The following is a 25,928-nucleotide window of genomic DNA, read 5'->3' as shown; positions in this document are numbered from 1 at the left end:
CGAGTGTGGGCGAATCAGAGAAAGAGTGGACTCTGCACGTGAGATGTAGTATGTCACCAAAAAAATAATTTCTGGTGACTTATCTTTCCAGAACAGTAATAGATGATAAGATAAATGTATTGTAGTCTGAAATACTACAATACTACTACTTGAGTTATACATTCTATTACGATAATGTTTATCGAATTGATAATCTATATATTTGATGGTAATCATGTATAATATAAATTCAGATTAATTATGTTACCGTGCAGTTTATTAGTAGTAGTAGTAGTAGTAGTGCACTATTACACTCTAGATAGTCACTATAGATAACTATTTACAACACAATATCATATTTCCTGATCCTATCTAGATTAGATTAAAAAATCAAACTGCCTTTTTTATTTCATATAGCCCTGTGTATTAAAAATGTTCAGGGTTAGTGGCGTGCTCAGTCCTCTTTGTTCTTTTGATGCTGCTTGTTGTTCTTTGGTCCAAGGTAAATAGTTTGTGTAGAAAAGGAGAAAAAAAAAATTCTCCACGACCAAGGCACTCCAGATGGTTTAAAATGTCTTTATTTAGAAAATGACATGTCCAACAAGGACCTAAAAATGCCCACGCGTAGCGGCTGGGGCCTTCATCTGCCCTGTGTATTACTTTAATTTCATTTAATTTCATTTCACTTATAGAGTGCCAAAACATTACACATGTCTCATGGCGCTTTACAGAGTGTTATACATTCAGAGATTCAGAGAGGGCCCAGTAGTAACAGGGGCGAGGAAACACTCCATAAAATTGGAGATGCTTATAGGAAGAAACCTCGGACAGATCCGCGACTCAAGGGCCCAACCCATCTGCCTAGGGTCAGTTACAGTACAGTAAGGTCATTGTATTACTTGAACCTCATTTCAAATACCAAGAGGTGAATGCCATTTACCATTCCCCATTAAGTTGACCTGCCTCTGACCTTTCAACAGTACAAATAATATCAATTCCAGATCATTCTCAAATGAAGAGCAATTATGTACAATGTGGATTTGGTCTTGCTACTTTGACAGTAATTGTCATCATCATTTGCTAATTGCAATACTAAAAATGTAAAAATACTGTGGATAAAGCTAGTGTCCACCGAAAAGGTCGCTTCCATCAGTCTCTGAGATGTTATCTTTGGATGCAGTGAGTGTGCAGAGTGACAGTGCCCTCTGTAGTGGTGCAGCCCTTGACAAACAAGGTCACTGACATTGAGCCAAATGTGTCACATGATTCTATCTTTACAGTTCACTTTCACTGTTATATCTGTAATTAGTATTCATGATCCTGTAGGTGTTTAAATGTGAGCTGCCCTGACAGGCCTAACCTACTGCATGCAGGCCGAGCAAAAAGTGAAATACTGAAATCAGTCAGGAGAGGCCAGTTGTTTAAACTTGACCTTAAAGTGTGTGTGTGTGTGTGTGTGTGTGTGTGTGTGTGTGTGTGTGTGTGTGTGTGTGTGTGTGTGTGTGTGTGTGTGTGTGTGTGTGTGTGTGTGTGTGTGGGTGTGGTAGTGTCTTTGTGTGTGTGTCTATGTTTGCATCCATGTGTTTTTTTGTTAGTATATTATGCGTTTTTGTTTGGGTGCATGTACTATTGGTGGCATCAGGCATGTCCATACAGGGCATTTTTGTATTATGCTTTGTTTGGAAACATGTCCGACAAATCTGACCGCAATGTTCTGTCATGGTAGATTGTTATTAGAATGATGACATGCTGTGTGTTTTTCCAGAATAATTGGTCTCACCAGTGAGTATTTTCAGACCACTTAATTGGTGAGCATATTGTAATTGTTTTGTCTTAGTTTGTCACTTTGCTCTGGGAAAAACATTAGGTTAGACTACTTGTGACAGTTACTCAAAATAAACAATTCATTTCTCATGCTTGGCTTGATTGGGACCTGTGCAGCTATGTTTTTGTTATTGCTGTGTCAAAGCAGAATGCCCCATAGATGTCATTTAAATTTATTTTCCTGCCAGGTGAGCTTTAATTAAAGAGACAGGTGTTTAAATGTTTTGAAGACTAAATTTCATCCAGGCGACTGCCTCTCAGTCTGAGCCCATCTGGCAGCTGGTGGCAGAGTCCAAACCTCCTGGGGAAACTCTCAAAGCACTCTGCCTATCAAGGAGCAGCCCGTAGCTTGGCCCCCAGAGAACCCCTCACATGTTTGTCCCACTTAACTGTAAACAGCAACTCAGGCCTACTTGCCAAGCATGACCCCTGTTAAAGTTATGCAGTTGAAACTTGGACATGAAAATAGAACTTTGAACTTTAAAACATTCTGTACAGTATTATTCCTTTATTAATAAAAAAGCTACACACTTCACTTTATTACATAGCAACCTTCTCCAACTTCGACACTGGATGTTTGTAGTGCTAAACCAATGTGCACTTTACATATAAATGAGATGAAAATGTTTGTGTCACGGTCAGACACAAAAGGGCCTTTAGGCCAGTAGTCTCTCTGATTTTAGAGGCATTCTTACTTAGAGTCAAGGTCATAACCATCATGCACTGTTCCCACCAAGTGTCCCTCTTCTAGGCCTTCTTATTATTGGACAGGCATTGTGGTCAAATATGGGCATGAGATATCAAAATAAGTTGTAAAGTGTGGACTGTGGCATTGAGCTCATGATTATAGGGACATAATAATCTGGATCTAAAACCAGTGCTTCGGTCTGTAAAGACATAAGGGTATCCAACATTTTTAATAGCAGTATTAAACAGGCCTAGTGTTCATTGGGCAGAACAACTTTAATGTGCTGTAATCTATATGAATATGTTTTATTATGTCTTCTTAGCTGAACCCACAATAGTACAATATAAATATAATATACTGTAGCCATTTGGGCCGTTATCCTGATGGAATATTTGCAACAATATTTTGTATCCTCAAAGATTTCTATTAATCTGAGTAAGTTTCTGATGTTTTATATTCACATCAATAGATTATGAATTGCAAATGTAGACTAACATTTGTTAGACCATGGGTGCTGGTTGTACTTTTAATTATAACGGCTCGGCCAATTGCAAAGACTGGGTTAGCATTTAAATGCCTTAAATGAACCTTCTAACAGTTAACAATTAATTTACCTCGAATTAAGTACCAAGCAGTCAATGTAGTTTGTGGGTGTAGTGGAGAAGTGATAACGTAACCGACTCAAAAAATTCTTCGACCTGGGTTTGATTCCCACCATCCATATTGCTTTGGATACAAGTGTTTGCTAAATATCAGTCAACTTTAGTTTTAACTTTAAGTTAAAGAAACAAGGATGAAGAATGCTAAACATTCAATTGCAACACAACACACAGCACTCAGGTATTATCAGAAAAAGCCCTCTAAGATCTAGACTAGAGGCCCTAATTTGAATTTGGGCAAAGTCTAGCTACAGTACGCTAATTTTATTAACTAGGTGAAATCTATATCTTAATTTCACACCATGATGAGCAAGACTTTAGCTGCAAACTGCAAACCTTAACTTTTTAACTTTTGTACATTGTGTTAATGAATTCTTGATTCTTTCATTTACAGTACTAATGCAGTCACTCACAATGTCTTTGTGCTGTTGTGTCGTTTTGTGTAGTAATAGTATTTGTTAATTTGCATTATTGCTGATGCTGACGTCTCTTGGCTACATGTAGATGACCATTGTATATGGGAACTGGTTCTCCATTGGTTTTGCCTCATTGAATAAAGGTCAAATAATCAAATGTTTTACTGAATAATGCAACATTGTAGAATTTTAAATTGTTTTATAATATAAAATAGGATGTATGCTTAATCATGGCCCCGCAATCATTCCTTAAAGTTGACAAGCTGACCGTAAGATACTTTGACATTCAACTTGAAATTGAGTGCAGGGCCTAGATACAGGAGGGGATTTGTTTTTGAGAGCTGTCAGAATGCTGGTCTCCAGCACCATCTGCTGGTGAAATACATACCTGCATTGTAGCCACATAGGCCCATTATGGTTACACCACCACAGTGGAAAAGTTTAATTCTGATTAAACTAATTGATTCATTTTGAAACAAATTGCTTTTGTGAATGTCACATACATATTTTGCATTATAACAATAATAGTGCACAATCGATTCAACAATAGACAGCTGCTTAACAATAAATAGATAAATCTAATGATGGTTAATTACACTAGGTATGAAACATGTTTTTTTTATTATATGAAGAAATACATCATCGACATAGATTTGAAACAATAGCTTTAACTGTAGCCTTCAAAAATGAGGATACTTCTGAGGCCCACATCCTATTGCCAAATAATGATTATACTTTGAGATTATTGCAAAATGACCCGATCATAATCTTGTTCTATTCATTCTCCACTGTATGGAGAGTGCCACATGCCTCATTCAAACTGTTATGTGATAAAACACAAATATTATAATGACGAAATGTCTTTATTGTTGAGAGAAAGACAGTAAATCATGGTTGCAGTATATGATTTACAATGTTTATGCTGAGTTGTATTGGATCATGAAAAAGTTACACAGGCCCAACAGAAAATATGTTATCTTTATTATTAAGTTAAGTACATGTAAGGTACTTTCTACATTTCGGTTTACTCCCTCCCCAGACAGTTTCATTGCACGGTTAGCACATTATGTTCCCACTTTGTATACAATAGAAAATGAAGACAATGATGCAAGTAATTAAAAGCAGGAGACATCTGAGTCCTCCCGTCCACTACACCTCAGGCTCCTCTTTCATCATGTGATTGGGAAACTGTTTCCTGTCAGTACATGTTTAGCTGTTTCCAACACACCTGCCACATCTCTAAGGACTTGAGAAAACGAGAACGAGTTGAGCAGCCTGGGCCAGCATCCCCCCACTGGCGTCTCTACCCCCGCCGCAGTTAGGGCTGTGTGGTGGTGTTTCCTCTCTTTCCATCATTAAAACTACACCTCAGGGCAGGTTTTAATTGCTAGATGAAAACTTTCGCAAGATGTTGATTTCCTTGAGTTCACAAACAGCTTAGCTCAACCCCTGAGACCTTTTTAAATTGTTTGTTATTATCAGTTAGCAACAGTTGCTTTGACCTGTGAGACTAGAATGGATCAAAATAAAGATGTTACCACATGTTTTCTCTTGCTTTGTTATTTTATCCTGGTGGGCACAAACAACTGTTTTAATTAAATTGTGGATAGCAAAATCATTGTAGGCCTTTTGCCAATCCTCTACTGTATATCTGTAAACATGATTAAAAGCGTCTGCGCCCTGATCTCAAGGGCCAATTAATTATTTGGATGTCTGTTACTGTAAACTAATAACGTCATATTCAGCAATCACACCAAATGTTGCATCATAAAATTACGCTGCAATAAACTTTAAACTTTACTCTAAACTTCATAATACATGATAATTTAAAATTAAATCATTACAGTATAAATAACAATACAGTACATATGCTACTCATATTCACAATGTTATATATTCAGAAAACAAGTGCTTTGCAAACTATATTCTCAGTCTTTTGACATACTGTTTGCTTAAGTAACTTGGCCTTTTTGTTGACCCCACAATGAGTTTGTATGTACATCTATTCATGGAAAAGGGTCATGGATAATCAATAGCACTGAAATGATTACATGGACCTTTATCAGTTTACTGCTGAACATATCTGACTTTCTCATTGGCCATGAATGGCATTGTACAGATAATGTGTTCAATGGCAGATAATGTGTTCAATGGCGGTTCATGACATAGCTCGTCTCATCAGACACAGGACTGCAACATATAGGTGTGAATTTTAAACTGGACAGAGCAAGCATTGGGATACTTTCATTTCAGTGAAACACACAGTTCTAGTTTAAATGACAGGCAAAGCACAAAGCCTAAAGGAAAAACCAAGGCTAATCGAATAATACTGTAACTCAATATATTATATGATACTGTAAGCACAATCTGTGAGCTAACTTAATATCATTTAATACCAATATTTTAACACTGTAAAAAAGGATTTTAGAGGGTGGTAATTATAATCCCTACGAATGGGTTAAAATTTACCTACGTATATTGATCAGCAACTGAAATCTATAATAAAGGGTAAATTCTACCTACATTACCTATTTTTTAGCAGTAACAAATTCTACCTAAGGGAGGGTGGTAATTATAATTCCCATGAATAGGTTAAAATGTACTTACGTATATTGATCAGCAACTGAAATGTATAATAAAGGGTAAATTCTACCTACATTACCTATTTTTTAACAGTAACAAATTCTACCTAAAAAACGATCATAAAATATACCCAAAGACTCTTGCTCTACACTTGGCGGTTAGAGGGACGTGTGCTCAGTTGATTGTCTGCTATGGTGGAGCTGCTGAATTCAAGGTAAGCTCTGATTCCTGTTTGTCACGTTGCTTTGCTGTGTATCATCATAGGGAATGTTAACGTTAACGTTTTAAATGGTTATAATCTACCAGAGTTGTAGTCGGGGTAACGTGCATGCATGCTTGAACCAGAAAGTTTGGCCGGTCGTTCGTTAGAAGGTTCAGAAATTCGCCCCCTCTGTGGGTGAAAGCTAGCATGCTAACATCACACATTGAAAGTCAATGGGCGAACTCGCTAGCTGTTACACTTTATATATTCGTTTAACATTCAAATGTAGTTCTGCTTGTTTCTGAACACAAGGATTTGAAGGACTTGTGTTTACTTAACTGTCCAGTGTATGCTAACAACTTAATTCACTCTCAATTTCCCATTTTGATGACAAACTTCACTGGAAGCTAATATATTCGATGGTAGCTTCATTAGGTTGCTAACTAGCTAACTAGCTAACTTTCTATCGTCAGTTTAACAAAACCACACATTCTGTTGTGAATCATGCAAACATAACAATCATTGCCTGTCTGTCCTATCCATTGCAGGTGTTGGACACGTCTGTTGGATACACACACACAGCAGAAGCACTGAACTGTACACTCTTCTGAATGTTTTGTTATTTAGCCTATTATTATGTTAGGCTATGTTTCAGAAAACCAGTTGTGAAGTGATCAGGTGCACACAGACACATAAAGCACAAAGCAGAGTTGTATGAGTATACTTTTTGTTTGAGCAAACTCTTTGAATATATTGTGAATATGTTTTATGATCCTTTTTGTATATTCTCCATCATTTGATTGATTAAACAAGTTAACTTTCTCAATACAGTCTGCTGTGTCTGAAAATAACTCAATAAACTTAACCTTCCCTGAATAGGTAGGCTCATAATTAATTAGTCATATTAGATAATTATTACTAGTAATTATTAAGTAGGTTAATAATGCCTAACAATCTAGAGTTAATATCACTCTATTATTTTGAGTAACTTTATTGAAAAAATCTTGGGCAAATTGTACCTAATTTATTGTACCTAATTTATTTAAGTATTTCAGAACTGTTGAATGTAGGTAGTCTTTACTCAAAATAATAGATGACATTTACCCAACCAAAGCAGATGCAAATCCTCGCTCGCGATAAATTGGGTAAATTCTATAGGTTGTTTTTTACAGTGAAACCATCAATTGGTCAGCTCAGCGCTATACGCCACATGATATGCTGTCATTTGTGCATGCGACACTCATTGCCTCACTGCCTCATGCATGCACATCGCCTGACTTTACACATTGTCCATTAAATTAGGGCCCAGGATCTTTTGCTAGTGGTTATGGGGTCCATTCACACAATAGGCACGTATCTTTCTAGGGCCATAGAAAGACTCTTTTTCTATCAAGAAACAACAATGCTCACTATGGCTTTGTCTTTTCAATCAGAAATGACATGATCAACTACAACATGATAAACTATGAAAGGGCACCATATTTGTGACATCAGTGCAAAAGAGACATGCATAAATCTAATGGATTAGGTCAGGATCTAGATGTTCACTGTATCAAGTGGCAATGTTTTTGTTACTCTATTCAGTTCTTTTCTTATCATCATCTTGTCATTGAGCATCACTGGATTGATGTATAGTCATGATGTTAAGTAGGACATTAATTTAGTAAGTGAAACAATTGATTCAGTTGTGTTTGTAACAGCAACTGTAGCAGTCAACTAATATACCGTAGGCCGTAGTAAAAATGGCATGCTTAACCACATGCAGACCTATCGGCAAATCATTTTTTAATTGGATTTGCTTTTGTTCCCTGGATGTGAAATGTGTTTCCCGGTGTGTGTTAAGTGGTTTGGTTTTAACTTGCTTCTGTTCACTTAACCACAAACATCATTTCATGTTTATTCCATGTCACATTCGAATATCCAACACCAAATCATCAAGTTAGAGGTCTATTATCACACAGAATGGCTGACATGTCAGTCCTACACCTAGGCTGTAAAGCCCCTGACACACGTCCATCTTCCTCTTTCGCTGCTGAGCACCTCAGCAGAGACACAGTGTGTGGACATTGTAATAAGTCTAATCAAGGGACTGGTGGTACAGATGTATCCCAGACGTTCCATTTCACAGGAACTGTGACCTATTACTCAATAGGATGGTGTCTGAACATGCACAGGACTGTGGCAATGCACAGGGATTGCTTTAAATAAACCATGCTGTCATAAACACAGTATCAACGGCATGTCAAACGACCCCCAGGGCCATGGAGGGAAAGGGCCAAGCATTTGTCGTTATGCTGTATATCAGTATATGGGAAATGTGCATAGCCATATGTGACATACTTTAACGTACAGTACTTGTGCATACAACAAAGGTGTGGATGGATCCAGCTGCCCGACAGATCTCACTCACAGAAAGGCCCCTGTGGAGGACCCATGACGATGACACACCCCTAGTTAAGTGTGCTTGTAAACCCATTGGAGGTTGCATATATTGGTTCTGCTAGGCGATTCCTATAACCTACATTATTTATTGTACCAGCCTGTCTTTGCACAGGGCTTTGTCTTTTGAAGCGGCCCCATAACACACAAACAGCTGGTCACAACCCCTCCAGCTGAAAAACATATACAGGACTGATGAACTGAGAGGGTGTGTATCTCACCCACACGCTCTGCAGATGCCAGAACCAGCGCTTTTAGAAGACAGCATTTTAAAGCAACACAAAAGCACTCTTCTTCTGTCGCACACACGCTATTTGTTTATCCAGCAAATAGCAGACAAGGTAGAATGATTTGCATGAAGTATGATGTATCAAAGCAAGTCAAATTTGTAGTTTCTGATGTCTCGTTTCATCGAACTACAGATACACTACCCCTCCTCGTAAAGTTACATAGTGCGGTTATAGCCGATAGAGGGCCGCGAAGTGAAAGCAGAAGTGCCATTCACCCTGTTACGAGTTGATAAACCGCTGAAATGATTTTGGAAACATTATTTTAAGATATGAAAAACTCTTTAGTGTTGCTTTAATGTCTATAAGCTGAAGGGGCTCAAAGGGAGGCCCTGACAGCTCACGCAACACCACCAACAGGGCCCAGGCCAGACGGAGTGGGGTGGTCAGTCCGGATGCATCTCACCCCTGCCATAAAGCATGGAACCAGCGATTGTGACCCTGGACCTTTCACCTCCGATACTGAAACGGTACGCCAATATGGCTTTCAAATACACTTTAATGGTTGAGGCAGCTTTTCCTTGTGCAAGCAGCTCCTGACAGAGGGATAAAACCACATCAACCAAGCACTGCAAAGGGTCATGACCTTTTGAAGAACACCACTTAGCAAAGATATGCCACTTCACGGTGAACAGGGAGTGTAGAGGGGGCCCACAGCATCAGACAGACAAATCCCTCTCTGCTGCCAAGATTCTAGTTTCCACTGTGCCGATTGTGGGTGCCACATTGCACCACATGCCTGTGCCAATAGGTCCTGCCACAGAGGGAGATCCCACAGTGTCCTCATTGACCGATTGCACAGAACCATGGCTGGTTCAGGCATCTCGCGGCAACCAGGATCAGAGATCTAAGCTCCTCCCTTACTCTGGCCAGAGTGTGTGGGAGGAGAGCTGTCAGGCTGAACGCGTACATACAGTACAAGCCTCCTGCCATGAGTGTCAATGTGTCCACTCACAGGGGAGGCTCAAGCGCAGAGCTCCAGCACATTTATGTGTGACCTGGTCTGTTTTTGAGACGAGTGTCTGTTCACTGCCACACCATTGCATAGCCTATTGCACCCCACCCGGCGGTTGATGCGTCCAGTGGCGCCCCCCTGCTGAGGAAGTTCTGACTCCTCCAGATAGCGAGGGCTTTTATGGATTGGGGGGAACCAGCACCTTGCAATGTCTGTCTCTGGATGGGACTTCTTCCTTTGAGTGACAACAGAGAATCTTATTATCCCCCTAATGGCGCAATTGCAGCCTCCTCACATTTCGTGACAACAAAGAGAGAGAACACTTGTCTCGCCCGCGGAAATCAAAGTACAGAAATTCCCTGTGTCTGAAGTTAATGGTAATATGGAAATAGGCTGATTTTAAGTCTGATAATGAAACAATCGTAGCGGTGAGTGTGTCTGTCCAATTGGTGAGGCATAAGCATTCAAAATTTTATTTTGTATCTGTTCAGAACACAGAGCACCAGAAAATAACGACTGTAAAGCCATTAGCAGTGTTTGTGAGAGCCACAGTACATGTGGGACATGTCTGACAGGCACAACGCCTCTTCTTGAGCATTCTGTGTTATTGTGGAGTGCTAGGTAGAGGGGAAAAAACATTCATCTCACCGGGCATTATTTGTTCGGACATTTTTCTCTAGCCATGCACTGGGGGAGAACAGGCATCTTCAGTGGTAAGGGATAGCAACATTTTACCATTGCTTTCCTTAAATATTCTTCCCCGGAAAAAAAAAAAAAAAACATTGCCTGCATGCCAGTATGTGTTTCTTAAAACCTGTATACATCATTCTGGATTGTGCCTTGCTATGCCCATGCTGTAGGCACTAATAGATACATGTTGGGTTTCAAATTGGGGACCAAAACAAGTTGGAAAGGTTGGATGCTTAGATAGCCCCCCTCCTATAGCTCAGATGAGTCCATGATTTCCAAAAATAATTGAAAATGTTGATTGGTCTAACCACAGGACCTTTTTCCACATCACCTCAGTCCATAAACAACCTCAGGCCCAGATAAGGCTGTGGTATTTCTGTATCATGTATACTTACAATTTTGGTTGTTGCATTTCTGAATTGAGTATCAAACTGTCAAACATAGACATGGTTATCAGAGGTTTTCCTGAGCCCATACAATTATTTACAGAAACAGGTCTTTAATGCAGTGCCATCTGAGATCCACAGACCACATCCAATACTGTTTTTCAGCTCTACCCCTAGTTTGCAACGATTTCTCTGGATTCTCTGAATATTTTTATGATATTGTGTACTGTAGATGATTAATTCCCCAAATACTTCACAATTCCATGTTAAGAAGCATTACAATTCATCATTGTCCACACAGTTACCCTAATTAGTTGTGAAACATTCCTACTTTTGTTTTCTTTATCGTTCCATAACTTTTCCAGCATTACGTTACCCCTGTCCCTTTTTTTAAACATTTTAGTATGAAATTAGTATTTTCCATGAAATAGTCAAATTTGTCATTTTTAAACATTTTAGTGTGTTGTCTGTGTCCTTTTGATTACTAAAAAGTTGACCAGATTTGCATATTATTACATTCTGCCAACTTTTTCTGATCTGTCTTTTTCCATAACGACTAACTGCAGTATTTTCCGGTCACTCCAGTCCATAGTATAAGTCGCATCAGTCAAAAAAATGCGCATAATACGACAGTACACAGTCTACCGTTTCATATCGTGAGCTCATTTCACGGAAAAACATACGTTTTGACTGTTAAACCCAGCAAAGATTCAACACATTTGCAGTCATTCCCGTTGTCCACGCGGCGCTTAAAAAGGTGATTTCTCCTATATCGTGACAGGAGAACCATGTCAACTTTGGATGCGGTTATCTTAGCGATAGTTTGTGTAATATCGTCGATATACATATCGTTGGAAAGCTTAGTTTATGGCCGTTCATGTGAGCACAATAACTTGATTTTGTAAATGTTACCGAAGCGACTGGTTTCGCTTTGCAGGGTCACATAAGTCGCCCTGGACATATAAGTCACATTTATTTAGAAATTAAAATCCAAGACCAAGAACAGATAGAGACTAAAACTGGACCCATAGAGGCCAAAAACAGAATTCTACCGGGAATGTTAATGAAGACGAAGGGGTGAATGGCGGCAAGCTGAGATGAGCTAGACGAGAATGAGGAGGGTCCAACGGTATTTGTAAAGCGATTTACAAAAGATTCACTGAATGAAAATACTGATGTGGTACATGAAAATGTAGCTAAAAATATGGAGAATGCAATGCAACCTAGCATTTTGGGCAATGTGAAGGCACAAGCAAGCAGGAGAGCAAAGCCTCAGGAGGCTACCCCGAGAGCGAGAGAAAAAAAATGAGGTGCGCGAGTAAATGTCTGACCTGTCTGAAGTTCACCAAGCTACTGTTCTCATTTCACACCCTCTCACGGCTATAGACGGTAATGTTTACTTCTTGGTTACTCTTTACATACAGTATATACATATAAGTCGCACCAGACTATAAGTTCCAGGACCAGCCAAACTGTGAAAAAAAACTATGACTTATAGTCCAGAGAATACGGTAGTTTTAGCTTATTGGATCATGTTTATCACTCTGAACCGATCATATCAATTCTCTGTTGACACTGAGCATTGGCTTACCTGAGCTTAGCATAAACAATCGTACCGGTAATTCACTTACATGGAGAAAAACTGGCATGTAATTCACAAAACAGTATTTTTTCTTAGAAGGTGTCATCATGGGGGGCGCTATGGCGCAGCAGGCTACAGCGCTCATACCACGCCCACGGGGAACCTGGGGCCCAGGTTCGAATCTGGCCTGCGGTCATGTCCCGATTCCACCCCATCTCTCTCCCACTTGTTTCCTGTCCACCTCTTCACTGTCCTATAATAATAAAGGCAAAAAGGCCAAAATATATACTTAAAAAAACAGAAGGTGTCATCATAATTGACTAAGCTGTAGGAATGATATCAAAGATAATAGGGGTGTGTATCTAATTGAAAAGGACTTGACTGGTTTCACAAAATAGAGTTTGTTAAAAAATATCTTTGATGCCAGATATAAACAAAACATGTGGCTGACTGAGGCATGCTGGTATTTGTTTTAATTTGTAAAAACACAATCGGACAGTCAGCAGTCCAGCCTCTTGGTAAAACCATTCAAGGTGTGCACTTTCATGGGTTGTGTAATGTCAGAATACTGTGAATGCTGACAGAATACAGCGCAGTGAAGTAAATTGATATGCCCCTTTGTAAGTAGGAACTCCGACATTGACTGCCATTCCTTTGCACTTTTCCTAATCAGAGGTCTGAAATTTGGAACTTCACTAGATGTTCAGCTCTTCAGCTCTCTTACAATCTGTATTTTTTAATCTGATGTCAAATTTTCAATATTGATAATATTTACTCTTTTCTTTTTATCTTATAAAATGAAGGCAGTCTCTTCGTCCAAGATGTACAGTGAAGACAGTTGTGCTATGATACTCTGATTTCCAATGTTGAGAATGAGAATGCGTTCTTTAGTGTGGAATCCTAAGGGAACCCATCATCAGGCTCACTTACAAGTCTTTAGAGGGAGTCTCTTGATAGAATTAGATGGGAAATGTGGGATGCATTGCCTACGGCAACAAAACAGTTTAACTCCTCTCCTTGTTATATGTCCTCCATCTGCCTCTCTCAGAAAGCCTGCAGCATTTCAAATAATAAAGTACCCTGAACAGCATAATTGCTACTTTCTCTAAGCAGAGCCCTAATGAATCATGAATTCATTCCCAAGATCTTTTAATCAAAATTGCCATTTCAACTAACTAAGCAATTAGCAAATTGTGAAAAGCTGTGATTAATTGCACTGCTTGTGACTGATTATTTGTATCTTTTGGATTTACCATAGATTATATGAGAACAGGCATGCAAAGCTTCTATGCAAAACCTATTTTCAAGCAGTTGCCTCCTCCTGAGGAAGCACAACAAACATGTAGCCATTTGGAAAATATGCCACAGGCAGCAATATTATGAATGTACCAGAAAAAAGGCAGAAGCAATGCTAGTATTGCCCAATATATAAGAGTAAATGAGCAACTAATTCAGAGTCAAGGAATTATGTTGTTATTATGTAGTGAATATCAAACTGAAGCTTTACTTTTAAAACATGATATCGCAAATGAAATTGCAGTTGCAATATCTGTCAGAAGAATCGCTATTACAGTAGATATTATTCTGTACACACTTTATCACACTTTATGTTCAACTCTGAACTTGTTGAGTGTTCAGCGAGGATACAGGAGACAGCTGGTGTTTACAAGAGTTGGCTGTTGCTTTTCCGAGTAGGTATTCAGGCAGAAGAGAGAGAGATGTGCAGGTAGAACAGCTATTGTCCACACTGATTATCTTCAGAATCCAGTGGGCCACAATTCATAATATTATTGCAAACATTCGACAGGTCTTTCCATTGGGTCGGGTCCCTTGAGAAGGGATTGGGTGTCTATACGGATGTCAAGCAGAGCGGTAACAGTCCTATAAAGGTGGCTATCAACAGGATCTGATACGTTTTAGGATAGGTGTGTTGTAGTGTGTGCGTGTCTGTGTCTTTGTAGCATCTATTCATTGTAGATTGTTAGCAGGGCCTGTCTAATGCATTGTAAGATGCTGTGTAATATGTGAGTTTTATTTGCGTATCAATGAGAATGCTGTGCCATGTATTCGCATGTGCTAGGCTGCTGATCATCGGTGGGCTCCTATGGTCACACGTGTCTTTGCAGCCCCTGCACCAGCAGGAGTGCCGCCCCGTCGGAAACCCCTCAGAGCTGCCGGTGCTGGTGAGGGAGGGAGATGTGGTCCTGGGGGGTCTCTTCTCTCTGCACAACGCGGTGCTGGAGTCAGTGCTGTCCTTTACCTCACTGCCAGCTCCAGCTCAGTGCTCGGGGTTGGTGAAATCTCTTCTGTTCAGAGTGAAGTCCATCTGTGTGAATCACCGATATGAAGCTGTGTTCTAAAATGTTAAAATAATGTTTTGTTATGTAAAACATAGGGTGTGTCAAAAGTGTTTCAGAACAGACATGTCATATCATTGTCTAGGCTGGTAGTGTTTGTGCTGGTAATGCTCGTAATGCTTTGTAACTTCTGCTGTCTGCTTGGTCCACTTTAGGTTTAACTTCAGGTCATTTAGATGGATGCAGACTATGATATTTGCAATAGAGGAGATCAACACGAATCCAAATCTTCTGCCCAACACCACGCTGGGATACCAGATCTATGACTCCTGCAGCACCCCTGTCCACGCGCTGCGCACCGCCATGGCTGTGACCAGGGGCCAGTCGGGGGAGGGCAGCGTGGGCACACGGTGCAGGGGAACAGTGCCTGTGGTGATTGGGGATGGCGGGTCCACCCTCTCTCTGGTAGTGGCAAGATTCCTTGGGGTTTTTCATGTTCCACAGGTATGAAATATGTGTTGAATTCACACATCTTTGATGGTGATCTATGCCTATTTTTCAAGTTTTTTTCCCTCTATTTTCTCTCAGTGTCTCATTGTCTCCCCTTAAGTTTTTCATTTTCTTGTTTTCTCTTATCCCCCTCTCATTTCTGTTCTCTCCACAGGTAAGCTATTTCTCTAGCTGTGCCTGCCTGAGTAACAAAGTTGATTTCCCTGCTTTCTTGAGAACCATGCCGAGCGACTTCTTCCAAGTAGATGCCCTGGCTCAGTTGGTGAAGCACTTTGGCTGGACGTGGGTTGGAGTAGTTGCTGGTGACGATGCCTATGGGCGAGGGGGTGCCCAAATATTCTCTGATGAGGTGAGGAAACTTGGAGCTTGTGTGGCCCTCCATGAGATAATTCCTAAGAACCACGCTAAGACCCAGATGGCCCACATCGTGGAGCGGATCCGAACATCTGGTACACGAGTGGTGCTGCTCTTTGCCGTTGAGCAAGATGCGGGAGCGCTCCTCACGGAGGCCCTGAGACAGAACCTGACGGGCATCCAGTGGTTGGCCAGTGAGGCCTGGATCACCGCAGCTGTGCTCTCTACCCCACAGTTCCACTCCATCCTGCAGGGCTCCATGGGCTTTGCCATTCGTAGGGCTGATATCCCTGGACTCAAGTCTTTTCTGTTACGCATGAGCCCCTCCTATGACCCCCAGGACCCATTCATCCCGATATTCTGGGAAAACCTATTTGGGTGTTCACTGCATCATGGAGACAGTGTAGACACAGCTGATAAACCACCATGCACAGGCTTGGAAGAGCTTGCAAGGACAGAGAACATTTATGCTGATGTCACTCAACTCAGAATCTCTTATAATGTCTATAAAGCAGTGTATACTATTGCTCATACCTTGGAAACCATGGCCACATGTGAGCCAGGCAAAGGGCTTCTTCATGATGGGGCATGTCCTAACATGTCCACAATACAGCCATGGCAGGTTGGATCACCATTCTCTGTAAATTGCTTCTTTTTTTGAGTGAAACCCCTTCCCCCTCTTCCTCTCATCTATGTATGCTCTGCCACCTTCCCCTATTTCCTCTGTTAGCTCCTGGAGTACCTGAAACAGGTGGAGTTCATTAATGACTTTGGTGAGGAGATGAAATTTGATGAGAACGGTGACCCAGTGGCGATGTACGATTTGATCAACTGGCAGCTGAATGCAGATGGAGAGGTGGCATATGTCACAGTGGGGAAATTTGATGAAACCACACAGAACAAACTGGAGATTGACGAGGAAGCCATAATATGGACAGGGAAGACCAAGGAAGTGAGTCTCAAATGTGTTTTCAGTGGTCTCACTTACAATTCACTGTTTTGATTCTGTTTCATTCAAATGTTTGTTTTAATGTTTTTTTTAATTGTGTACAACATTCAGTTTTCATTAAGTAAAGCCATATGCATTAGTGATGGAGGATCTGACCAGCTCTTTCACTGGTGTAGTGTGTTCCCTTTGTGCTCCCCAGGTCCCCCTCTCAGTGTGCAGTGAAAGCTGCCCCCCTGGCACCAGGAAAGCCACCAAACCCAATTTCCCTGTGTGCTGTTTTGACTGTATTTTGTGTGCAGCTGGGGAGATTAGCAATCAGACAGGTGAGTGAGACAGCTCTGCACAGAGTTTATTCAGGTGACAGACTGTGTGTCCTGCTTTGGAACTCATGTAACAATGTACAGACAGAACTAGCAACTCAAAAAAGCTGGATTCTTTCTGAGCACTGGCTTAATGACTGAAACAGTGCTGTAAATGTATGATGTTGGACACAGTGGATGTGTTGAAATTACTTTACATTGTCCATGTTTTTTTTAGAGGCATGACCTTTGTATACAATATAATATACTGTATATTATATATTGATTGCCAATTACATTTTGTCCTGCCACTTGTTTTGTCTTAGATGCCATAGAGTGTGAACACTGTTTGCCTGAGTTTTGGTCCAACGCCAGGAGAGACACCTGTGTGCCCAAGCAGGTGGAGTTCCTATCCTACACTGACACTATGGGCATCACTCTGATGGTAGTGGCACTCGTGGGCTTCTGCTGCACTCTCACCGTCATCCTGATTTTCGCCTGCAACCGCGGCACTCCCATTGTCAAAGCCAACAACTCGGAGCTCAGCTTCCTCATCCTGGCCTCTCTGGGCCTCTGTTTCCTCTGCGCCCTGCCCTTCATCGGAGAGCCCACCGCCTGGACCTGCATGCTGCGCCACACGGCCTTCGGCGTCACCTTCTCGCTCTGCATCTCCTCCATCCTCAGCAAGACGGTGGTGGTCCTCATGGCCTTCAGAGCCACGCTGCCCGGCAGCATGGTGATGAGGTGGTTCGGCCCCGTCCAGCAGAGGGCCATGATCTTTGCCGGGGCCACGGTGCAGGTGGTCATCTGCGGCGTCTGGCTGGCGGTAGCGCCGCCGACGCCGAGGACGCTCTCGAGCCGGGAAAGCCTGCGGCTCTTCCTGCTGTGTGACGAGGGCTCGGCGCTGGCCTTCTCGCTGGTGCTGGGCTACATCGGACTGCTGGCCAGCTTCTGCCTCCTGCTGGCCTTCCTGGCGCGGAAGCTGCCGGGCACGTTCAACGAGGGCAAGCTCATCACCTTCAGCATGGTGATATTCTTCGCCGTGTGGGTGGCCTTTGTCCCGGCCTATGTCAGCTCGCCGGGGAAGTACACCACCGCCACAGAAGTATTCGCTATCCTCGCCTCCAGCTATGGCCTCCTGGTGTGCCTGTTTTTCCCCAAGTGCTACATCATTTTGCTGAAACCAGAGAAGAACACTAGAAAGCACATGATGGCTAAGACTACATAGGACAAGAGAGGACAAAATACAATATAAAGCATACAATATAAAGACCTCAAAAAAATGTATGTAATAAATGTTCATATGTTGTATTAAACTGAGCAATGATTAATTAGATGATTGATTATGATATAATTACCAGTAAAGCGTAAATAAATGTTCACTTGAGTGTAACAGTACATCATGAGTACAGCAGTTTCTCACAAATGGCTGCTCCCGGTTCATGCACTTTTACTTTCTGTCCACAGAGCTGTGCTATTGCACAGTAGATTTGTGTATGTAGTCTCTCACTCAGATAATAATTCAATAATGGGCAACATGTCTCCAATCTACTAATATATCAGCATGGCAGCATTGCCTGCTCACATCCACCATATGCAGGACATCCATTTAAAATGAACTGGCATATCTAGCCACACAGGTGTTTTCATAAGGCTGGTATGGTTTGATGGGACTCTCACCTGCACATGTATGCCTTCATAGAGGTGTACACTACAGTGTTATGAACTGTGGAAAATGCCCAGCTGGCTCTGATTAATGAATTCCCTATTCTGTGTAGCCTGTCAGGATACAAACATCACACTTCACTGCCCAACCCCCCCCAGCCCCCCTTCCCCCGCTTGCATGGACTCCCCTCTTGTTCCAAGTCATACACATGACCAGCTGTAACTGATTAGCCGGGGCTGATTTTTTTGTCGTCGTCCTCACCAGTAAGGGCAGGGAGAGCCACGAGCTGCCCGCGGTCCTCTCATGCGCGAGGGAACGTGATGGAAAACAGACCGGCCACAGGGACACGTGCCAAACTTGAAGCTAATGTCACTTAATGAAACGCCGCGCTCAGTCATGATTGCACCTCTCCACAGCGCACTCCTAAACACACACGTGCAATTGCACCCTTCAGCACACCCTCCTCATCACCTTGAGATATTGTATTCACCCTGAGAGCAGACACAATGTGGGATAATGAACGTGAATGCAATTGTAGACAGCTGCCGCCAGTGTTCTGAAAACATAGCTGTTGTTTTGAATTTAATGAGCAGAAAATACACAAATATGAATGCCAGTCTTGATAGCTCAGCAGCTGGCGACAGATAAAGCAACTTCTTACCAAAATGATCACAACGGTCACAACACAATGGTTGCTTGTTCAACTTGACATTTATTCTGGATCAACATCGTTATCACAACAAAACCTCTAATATGTAAATCATCTCCATTTTGTTTTTCATTTTTCAAAAAGAAAAATGTTTATGCAGACAGGCCCCGCTGAATGAGGAGATGCTAAATATTGTGAGTTTGTGATATGTTTGTGTTTGTGTGTGTGTGTGTGTGAGTGTGTGTGTTTGTGTTTGTGTGTGTGTGTGTGTGTGTGTGTGTGTGTGTGTGTGTGTGTGTGTGTGTGTGTGTGTGTGTGTGTGTGTGTGTGTAAGCTATGTGAGCACCACATGTTTGCGAGTGAATGTCTGTGTTGATAGACTACGAATGTTTCAGTGTTATGTTAAACTGTGCACTTGTGTGCGTGAGGGGAACTGCGCATGTCTGTGCATGATGCCTCTTCCTTCTCCCCCATTTCATTTCCCTGAAGATGAGAACCTCATTACTTTGCACCAATAAAGGCCCACCGTAGAAGGGCCAGTGTTCAGAGTAGGGGGAGGTCTGGAGGTCTGGAGGTCCAGAGGCCCTGTATGGAGATGGCTCTGCTCCCCACTGCTGTCCTGCTCCTCAGCCTCCTCTGCCCCAGCCTGAGAACAGCCAGTGGGGGGTGCCAGCGTTGGAAGGACCTCGACTCCACCGTGGTGCACAAGGACGGGCAGGTTGTCCTGGCGGGCATGTTCCCGATTCACTCCAAAGGAGTTGAACAAGAACTGACCTTCTCCAAAAACCCTGGCAGGAGGCGATGCCGGGGGTAAACAGTGCTCACGCACTCCGAGAGCACATTTTTCAGTTAATCCGTCATCTCGTAATACTGCTGTAATGATTTGTTGTCTTGCTCCCCCTCTCAACCTTTCTCTTCTTGTTTATTCCCTTTCTGTCACTCTGCATTTGTTGTTGTTTCCCTATTATCTCTACCCATGCGAGTGTAGTTTAGTATGACGTTATGAAATGACCCGTGTATGATCCGGTTTTCTCTCCGGCAGGTTTAATCTGCGTGTGTTCCGCTGGTCCCAGGCCATGGTGCACTTCATTGAAGAGATCAATAGGGACCCCGTCTTGCTGCCCAACATTACGCTGGGCTACAGGCTGTATGACACATGTGGAGTGGAGATGTTCTCTCTCAGGACAGCCCTGTCGGTGATCTCACAGCCCCTCAAGAGGAACGGCTCCGGGGTGTGTGTGTCTCCCAGTGTCCCCCTCATAGTGGGAGATTCTGGATCCTCTCTGTCTATGGCCATCTCCAGGCTGCTCAATCTCTTCAAGGTTCCACTGGTGAGAGACAAACACAAACATGTGTGACATTTTTGTGTCCATGCGAAATGATGACATTTTCAATGCAGAAATTGCCTCAAATAGGGTGTGATTTTTGCTTGTCCTGACTTGCTCTCTCTCTCTCTCTCTCTCTCTCTCTCTCTTCATTTGTTTCTTTCTTTGTCTTTGTTTCAATCTCTTTCCATCTTCTTCATTCATCCTCTTTTCTTTAGGTGAGTTACTTTGCATCCTGTGCTTGCCTGAGTGACAAAAGTCAGTTTCCATACTTTTTCCGGACCATCCCCAGTGATGTGAACCAGGCGAGGGCCCTCGCCTATTTGGTCAAGCACTTCGGCTGGACCTGGGTGGGAACCATGGGGGCAGACGATGACTACGGGCGCATGGGCATCGACATGTTCACGGCCGAGGTAACTCGCCTGGGCGTGTGTGTGGCGTACCGCATCACCATCCCCAAGCTCCCCTCCCAACAGCAGCTACGGGAGATTGTGGGAATCATCCGGGACTCCACCGCCCAAGTGGTGGTGGCCTTTGCCATCGAGGAGGACATCGAGCCTGTGGTGAAGGAGATGGTGTCCCAGAATGTGACAGGAAAGCAGTGGGTGGCCAGCGAGGCCTGGGTCACGTCCACCCTCATCTCCACCCGGGAGAACTACGCCTCTCTCAGCGGCACCATCGGCTTTGCCATCCGCCGGGCAGAGATGCCGGGCCTGAGGCATTTCCTGCAGAACCTCACGCCTCTGGGCAGTCCCTATAACCCGTTTGTCCGAGAATTCTGGGAAACTCAGTTCCGGTGCTCCTTCAACACCACCCTCCCCGCTGCCTCTATGGCCGACCCTGTGCCCTACACCAAGACCTGCAGCGGCAGGGAGAGGGTGCAGGACACAGACAGCATTTACAACGACGTGTCTCAGCTCAGAGTCACTTACAATATGCACAAGGCTGTGTACGCTGTGGCACACGCGCTGCACAACTTACTGACAGACCACAACGCATCCATCTCAATCCATAGTCTCCATCCATGGCAGGTGGGCGATGTACAACTGGACTTTTATATGCTATGCAAATATGCATGATGATGTTTGTGATTTTACCATACGTGTATGTTAATTGCCTTATTATGGCATTATGGATTCTGCTCTAAGATTGTAAAACTACTCCTTTTTACTCTCTTGTATTTCACCTGTTTCCATGTATCAAGTTGCATATTTATGCGTTATGTTCGGTTCTGTATTCCTGTGTCATTATTTGCCTTTATTTCGCCCCAGGTGGTTCAGTACTTGCGTACAGTGAACTACACCAACCTCTTTGGTGACACGGTGCGTTTTGATGAGAACGGGGACCCTGCGGGTGCGTATGACATTGTGAACTGGCAGAGCGGCTCCCCCGGTGGCCCGGTGGAGTATGTGACGGTGGGCAGATTTGACTCTAGTCTGCCTCCCACACAGCAGCTGCTGCTGAACTCGGACGGCATCACATGGCACGGAGGAACCAGAGAGGTGAGCAACAGCAAGAGGACGTGGAGTTGACACGTAATGCTGTTTGAACAGTTTGCTTTACGAATAGTGGTCTGTGTTGTGGTTTCAAATGGAATGCTAGTAATGTGCTATAACACCTCTACTTTGTTTTTCTTTCATGTGACACTTCGTATCTGTGGTGTTATTGTGCGTAGGTCCCAAAGTCCGTTTGCTCTGCCAGTTGTCAGCATGGCTTCAGAAAGGCCACGAGGGAAGGCCTCCCTGTGTGCTGTTATGACTGTGTGCCGTGTGCAGAGGGCACCATAACAAATGAAACCGGTAAGGACAGAAACCACTCAAGCAACAGGAACATTTCGACTTGCCTGTGCAAAAACATAAACACATGTGCATGCACACACACACACACACATTCACACACACACACACACACACACACACACACACACACACACACACACACACACACACACACACACACACACACACACACACACACACACACACACACACACACACACACACACACACACACACACACACAGATCTTTCAGTCTCTTATGGAGACTGTCATGAATCGTTTTTTTTTTTACTAACGAGACGTAAATCATTTGTTAAAATAATAATTTAGTGAAGTGTAAGTCTATATTAGTCTTAGACGTTTTAGTATTTGTCTATTGTCTCACTGTTCACGTAAAGTAAGACACTTTGACTCCTTAGACCAGCCTGAATGTACTCCCTGTCCCGATGACTTCTGGTCCAACGCCCTGAGAGACGCCTGCGTGCGGAAGCAGATTGAGTTCCTGTCCTACACCGAGGCCTTCGGCATGGCTCTGGCGGCCACCGCCATCCTGGGCGCCGCGCTCACGCTGGCGGTGGCGGCCGTCTTCCTGCGCCACCACGACACGCCCATCGTCCGCGCCAACAACTCGGAGCTGAGCTTCCTGCTGCTGCTGGCGCTGGGCCTGTGCTTCCTGTGCGCGCTCACCTTCCTGGGCCGGCCCTCGGCCTGGGCCTGCCCGCTGCGCCGCACCTCCTTCGGCCTGAGCTTCGCGCTCTGCCTCTCCTGCCTGCTGTGCAAGACCCTGGTGGTGCTCATGGCCTTCCGGGCCACGCTGCCCGGCGACAACGCGGCCCGCTGGTTCCGGCGCCCGCAGCAGCGTCTGAGCGTGCTGCTCTGCTCCTCGCTGCAGGTGGCGCTGTGCGCGGCGTGGCTGGCCAGGGCGCCGCCGCACCCCATCAGGAACACGTGGCTGTACCGAGACAGGGTCATCCTGGAGTGCCACATGGGCTCGGTGGCGCTCTTCTGCTGTGTGCTGGGCTACATCGGCTGCCTCGCGGCCTTCTGCTTCATGCTGGCTTTCCTGGCTCGCAAACTGCCCGATAATTTTAACGAAGCCAAATTCATCACATTCAGCATGCTGATATTCTGCGCAGTCTGGATCACCTTTATTCCTGCTTATGTCAGCTCTCCTGGGAAGTTTACTGTCGCTGTGGAGATATTTGCTATCCTGGCATCTAGTTTTGGTGTCCTTTTCTGTATATTTGTCCCTAAATGTTACATAATCATATTTCTGCCAGAGCATAACACAAAGAAGTTCATCATGTCACAAAAAGGAGGTCGATGAGATATTAGTTACCATAGTAACCTTTTTGTCAAATGTTAATATGCATAAATGGTGGAAAAGCTGGAAATAATAGCTAAAGTTCATTTATGTGTCGGTCTTGCCCATGTGTAATGTTTAAGTATCTGTCTTGTTTGAAAGACAGGTAGGCTGTAGTGCAGTGCAAGAGTGTAATGTGTATTTATCTGCTCTGAAGTGTGTGTGCACTCTGTCCACCAGAGGGCGCAAAAGTTCCAGTGAACTCTATTAAACAACGTTCTCACAAGACACTTGGAGGATGAGTACTGAGTGACCCATGGAAAACTCCTGTATTATACCTGCATTTGGTCAAAGTATATCCACCAAAAGTGTTTTTCTTTGTGTGTTTCTAAAAGCTGTCCTCTAGAAGTTGCCAGTGCAAGCACTTAAAGATGATTTAGCTGGAAAAGGAAAGATTCTAATAAGAAGAATTTAAAATGTTCATATATCAAATTGTAAAGGGGATTTATGTTTCTGAGAAATTACTTGTAAAAATGATTCATGATGATTTAATAGGCCATTTTCCTCCTCTCTAATGTAATTGTAGAATATTCCCTCTAAGTACAAAGAAAATATGATAATTGTGTGCCAAATTGGCTCCACAATGGTCGGTAATTTGGCTACCTCAGCCAACTTGAAACCACTGCATGAAAATATGTGCAAACAACACCAACGTAATACCACAAAATCTCCTTTGCCTTGCGTACAGTATGCTGGTTCATCAGGGACGCGTGTACTACATCTAAGACCTTCCCCCTCTCCACCGCCCCTCTCTCTATAAATCAGTCTGAGTGTTGTAATGCCAACGCTGATGGCACACCATAAACAGCTGTCTGTCTCACTGCCCAAGCACAGAAGCACAGCCACACATTTGTGTAAGCGCTGATCTGTCCCAGTCTCATATCCCCCGGTGACAGTGGCAGTGATGGATGCCCTGTGGGTACCAGGCTGCTTCAGGGGCACCGGGCCGGCGGAGGCGGAGCAGGGGTCGTTCCTGCGGGCGCGTGGGAGGCGAGGAGTGGGCCGGGCCGCTTGTCAGCTCACACCTCCTGACGTGTTGGGAAAATGAGCGCGGCGCAGGAAACAGCCCCAGGCTGTCTGCACAGCCCACGCCAGCTCGGCTAATGAGTTTTGATAACTCATTCAGCGTGTCCATCACACTGTAGACACCCTCCAAACTCTCCCCACAAGCCCTCCCACTAGACCTCACGTACCGTAGCTAAGGTGTGTGTGGATTTGTTTGTGTGTATGTGTACCAGGTGTAGAGAGAGAGAGAGAGAGCAAAACTGTGTTACATCTATTCATGCTTGATCTGTCAGTCAAGTAATGCTACTATTATTCATATCTAAAAAGTACTGGGATAAACACATACAGTACTTTCAGAGTTAACCTGACTATGGTTGTTTATTTTCATAATTTCTGTTTTACTGTAGTACATTATGTTAGTATAAAATGTGTGTCATGTCACAACTCCATCGAACTGAGTCCAGAAAGGCAGTTTGAGTATAGAATGGATTCATTCCTTCCCTGCTTTTCCTTGGAGGGGGCTGCTTTGCTGATTGCCACAGAACACTTGATTTGTCTGTGCTGCGCCCTTCTGGCTCCCACCAGATACAGTGTCGCTCCAGGCGGCACAATGGGCTCTTTGGGGGGCATGTCACTGGGCCTTTTGTCTGCTGGGGTTTATCCAGTGATGGCACTGAGGTCACACAAGATCGTAGACGCTCATAATCACCAGCAGCTCCCTGAGGAAGGCCAGTCGACAGTGGACTGGCCAGATGATGACTGAGTGGAGGTGGACTGTTGAACGAGAGGTCTGTTTAGTGTGTGTGTGTGTGTGTGTGTGTGTGTGTGTGCATCTGTGTGGGGGTGTGGTGTGATTAGAAGCCAGTCTATTGGGGAGGAAGATAGCTAGTGTAGTGTGGAAAGGGTTCTCACGGTGGAAACATTGGTTTGCACATCAACACTTGGCATTTGTTTGAGGGAAGAGTTACAGTTCTGGCAAAGAGAAATGTTGTTTTTGTAACATATGGCACCATTTACCATTGCATAGTCAGAGATTGCAGAG

At 43.5% G+C, this 25,928-nt stretch overlaps 2 protein-coding genes across 2 annotated transcripts; both read left to right on the top strand.

Moving 5' to 3' along the window:
* Positions 1-9,472: 9,472 nt before the first annotated feature.
* Positions 9,473-18,327, top strand: LOC134100029 (extracellular calcium-sensing receptor-like). Its single transcript, XM_062553078.1, has 7 exons — positions 9,473-9,547; positions 14,817-14,980; positions 15,203-15,491; positions 15,652-16,473; positions 16,582-16,803; positions 17,000-17,123; positions 17,426-18,327. Exons 1-7 carry the CDS (start codon positions 9,473-9,475, stop codon positions 18,325-18,327), a joined length of 2,598 nt encoding a protein of 865 aa, XP_062409062.1.
* A 1,820-nt stretch (positions 18,328-20,147) lies between these two features.
* Positions 20,148-23,940, top strand: LOC134099714 (extracellular calcium-sensing receptor). Its single transcript, XM_062552702.1, has 6 exons — positions 20,148-20,224; positions 20,457-20,745; positions 20,958-21,770; positions 22,011-22,241; positions 22,415-22,538; positions 22,938-23,940. Exons 1-6 carry the CDS (start codon positions 20,148-20,150, stop codon positions 23,843-23,845), a joined length of 2,442 nt encoding a protein of 813 aa, XP_062408686.1. The 3' UTR covers positions 23,846-23,940.
* The last annotated feature ends 1,988 nt before the right edge of the window (positions 23,941-25,928 follow it).

This window comes from Sardina pilchardus, chromosome 13 (assembly GCF_963854185.1).
Source record: "Sardina pilchardus chromosome 13, fSarPil1.1, whole genome shotgun sequence".
Classification (NCBI taxonomy): domain Eukaryota; kingdom Metazoa; phylum Chordata; class Actinopteri; order Clupeiformes; family Clupeidae; genus Sardina; species Sardina pilchardus.
Note: the sequence above shows the minus strand (reverse complement) of the source record. Positions and strands in the feature narration are given on the sequence as shown.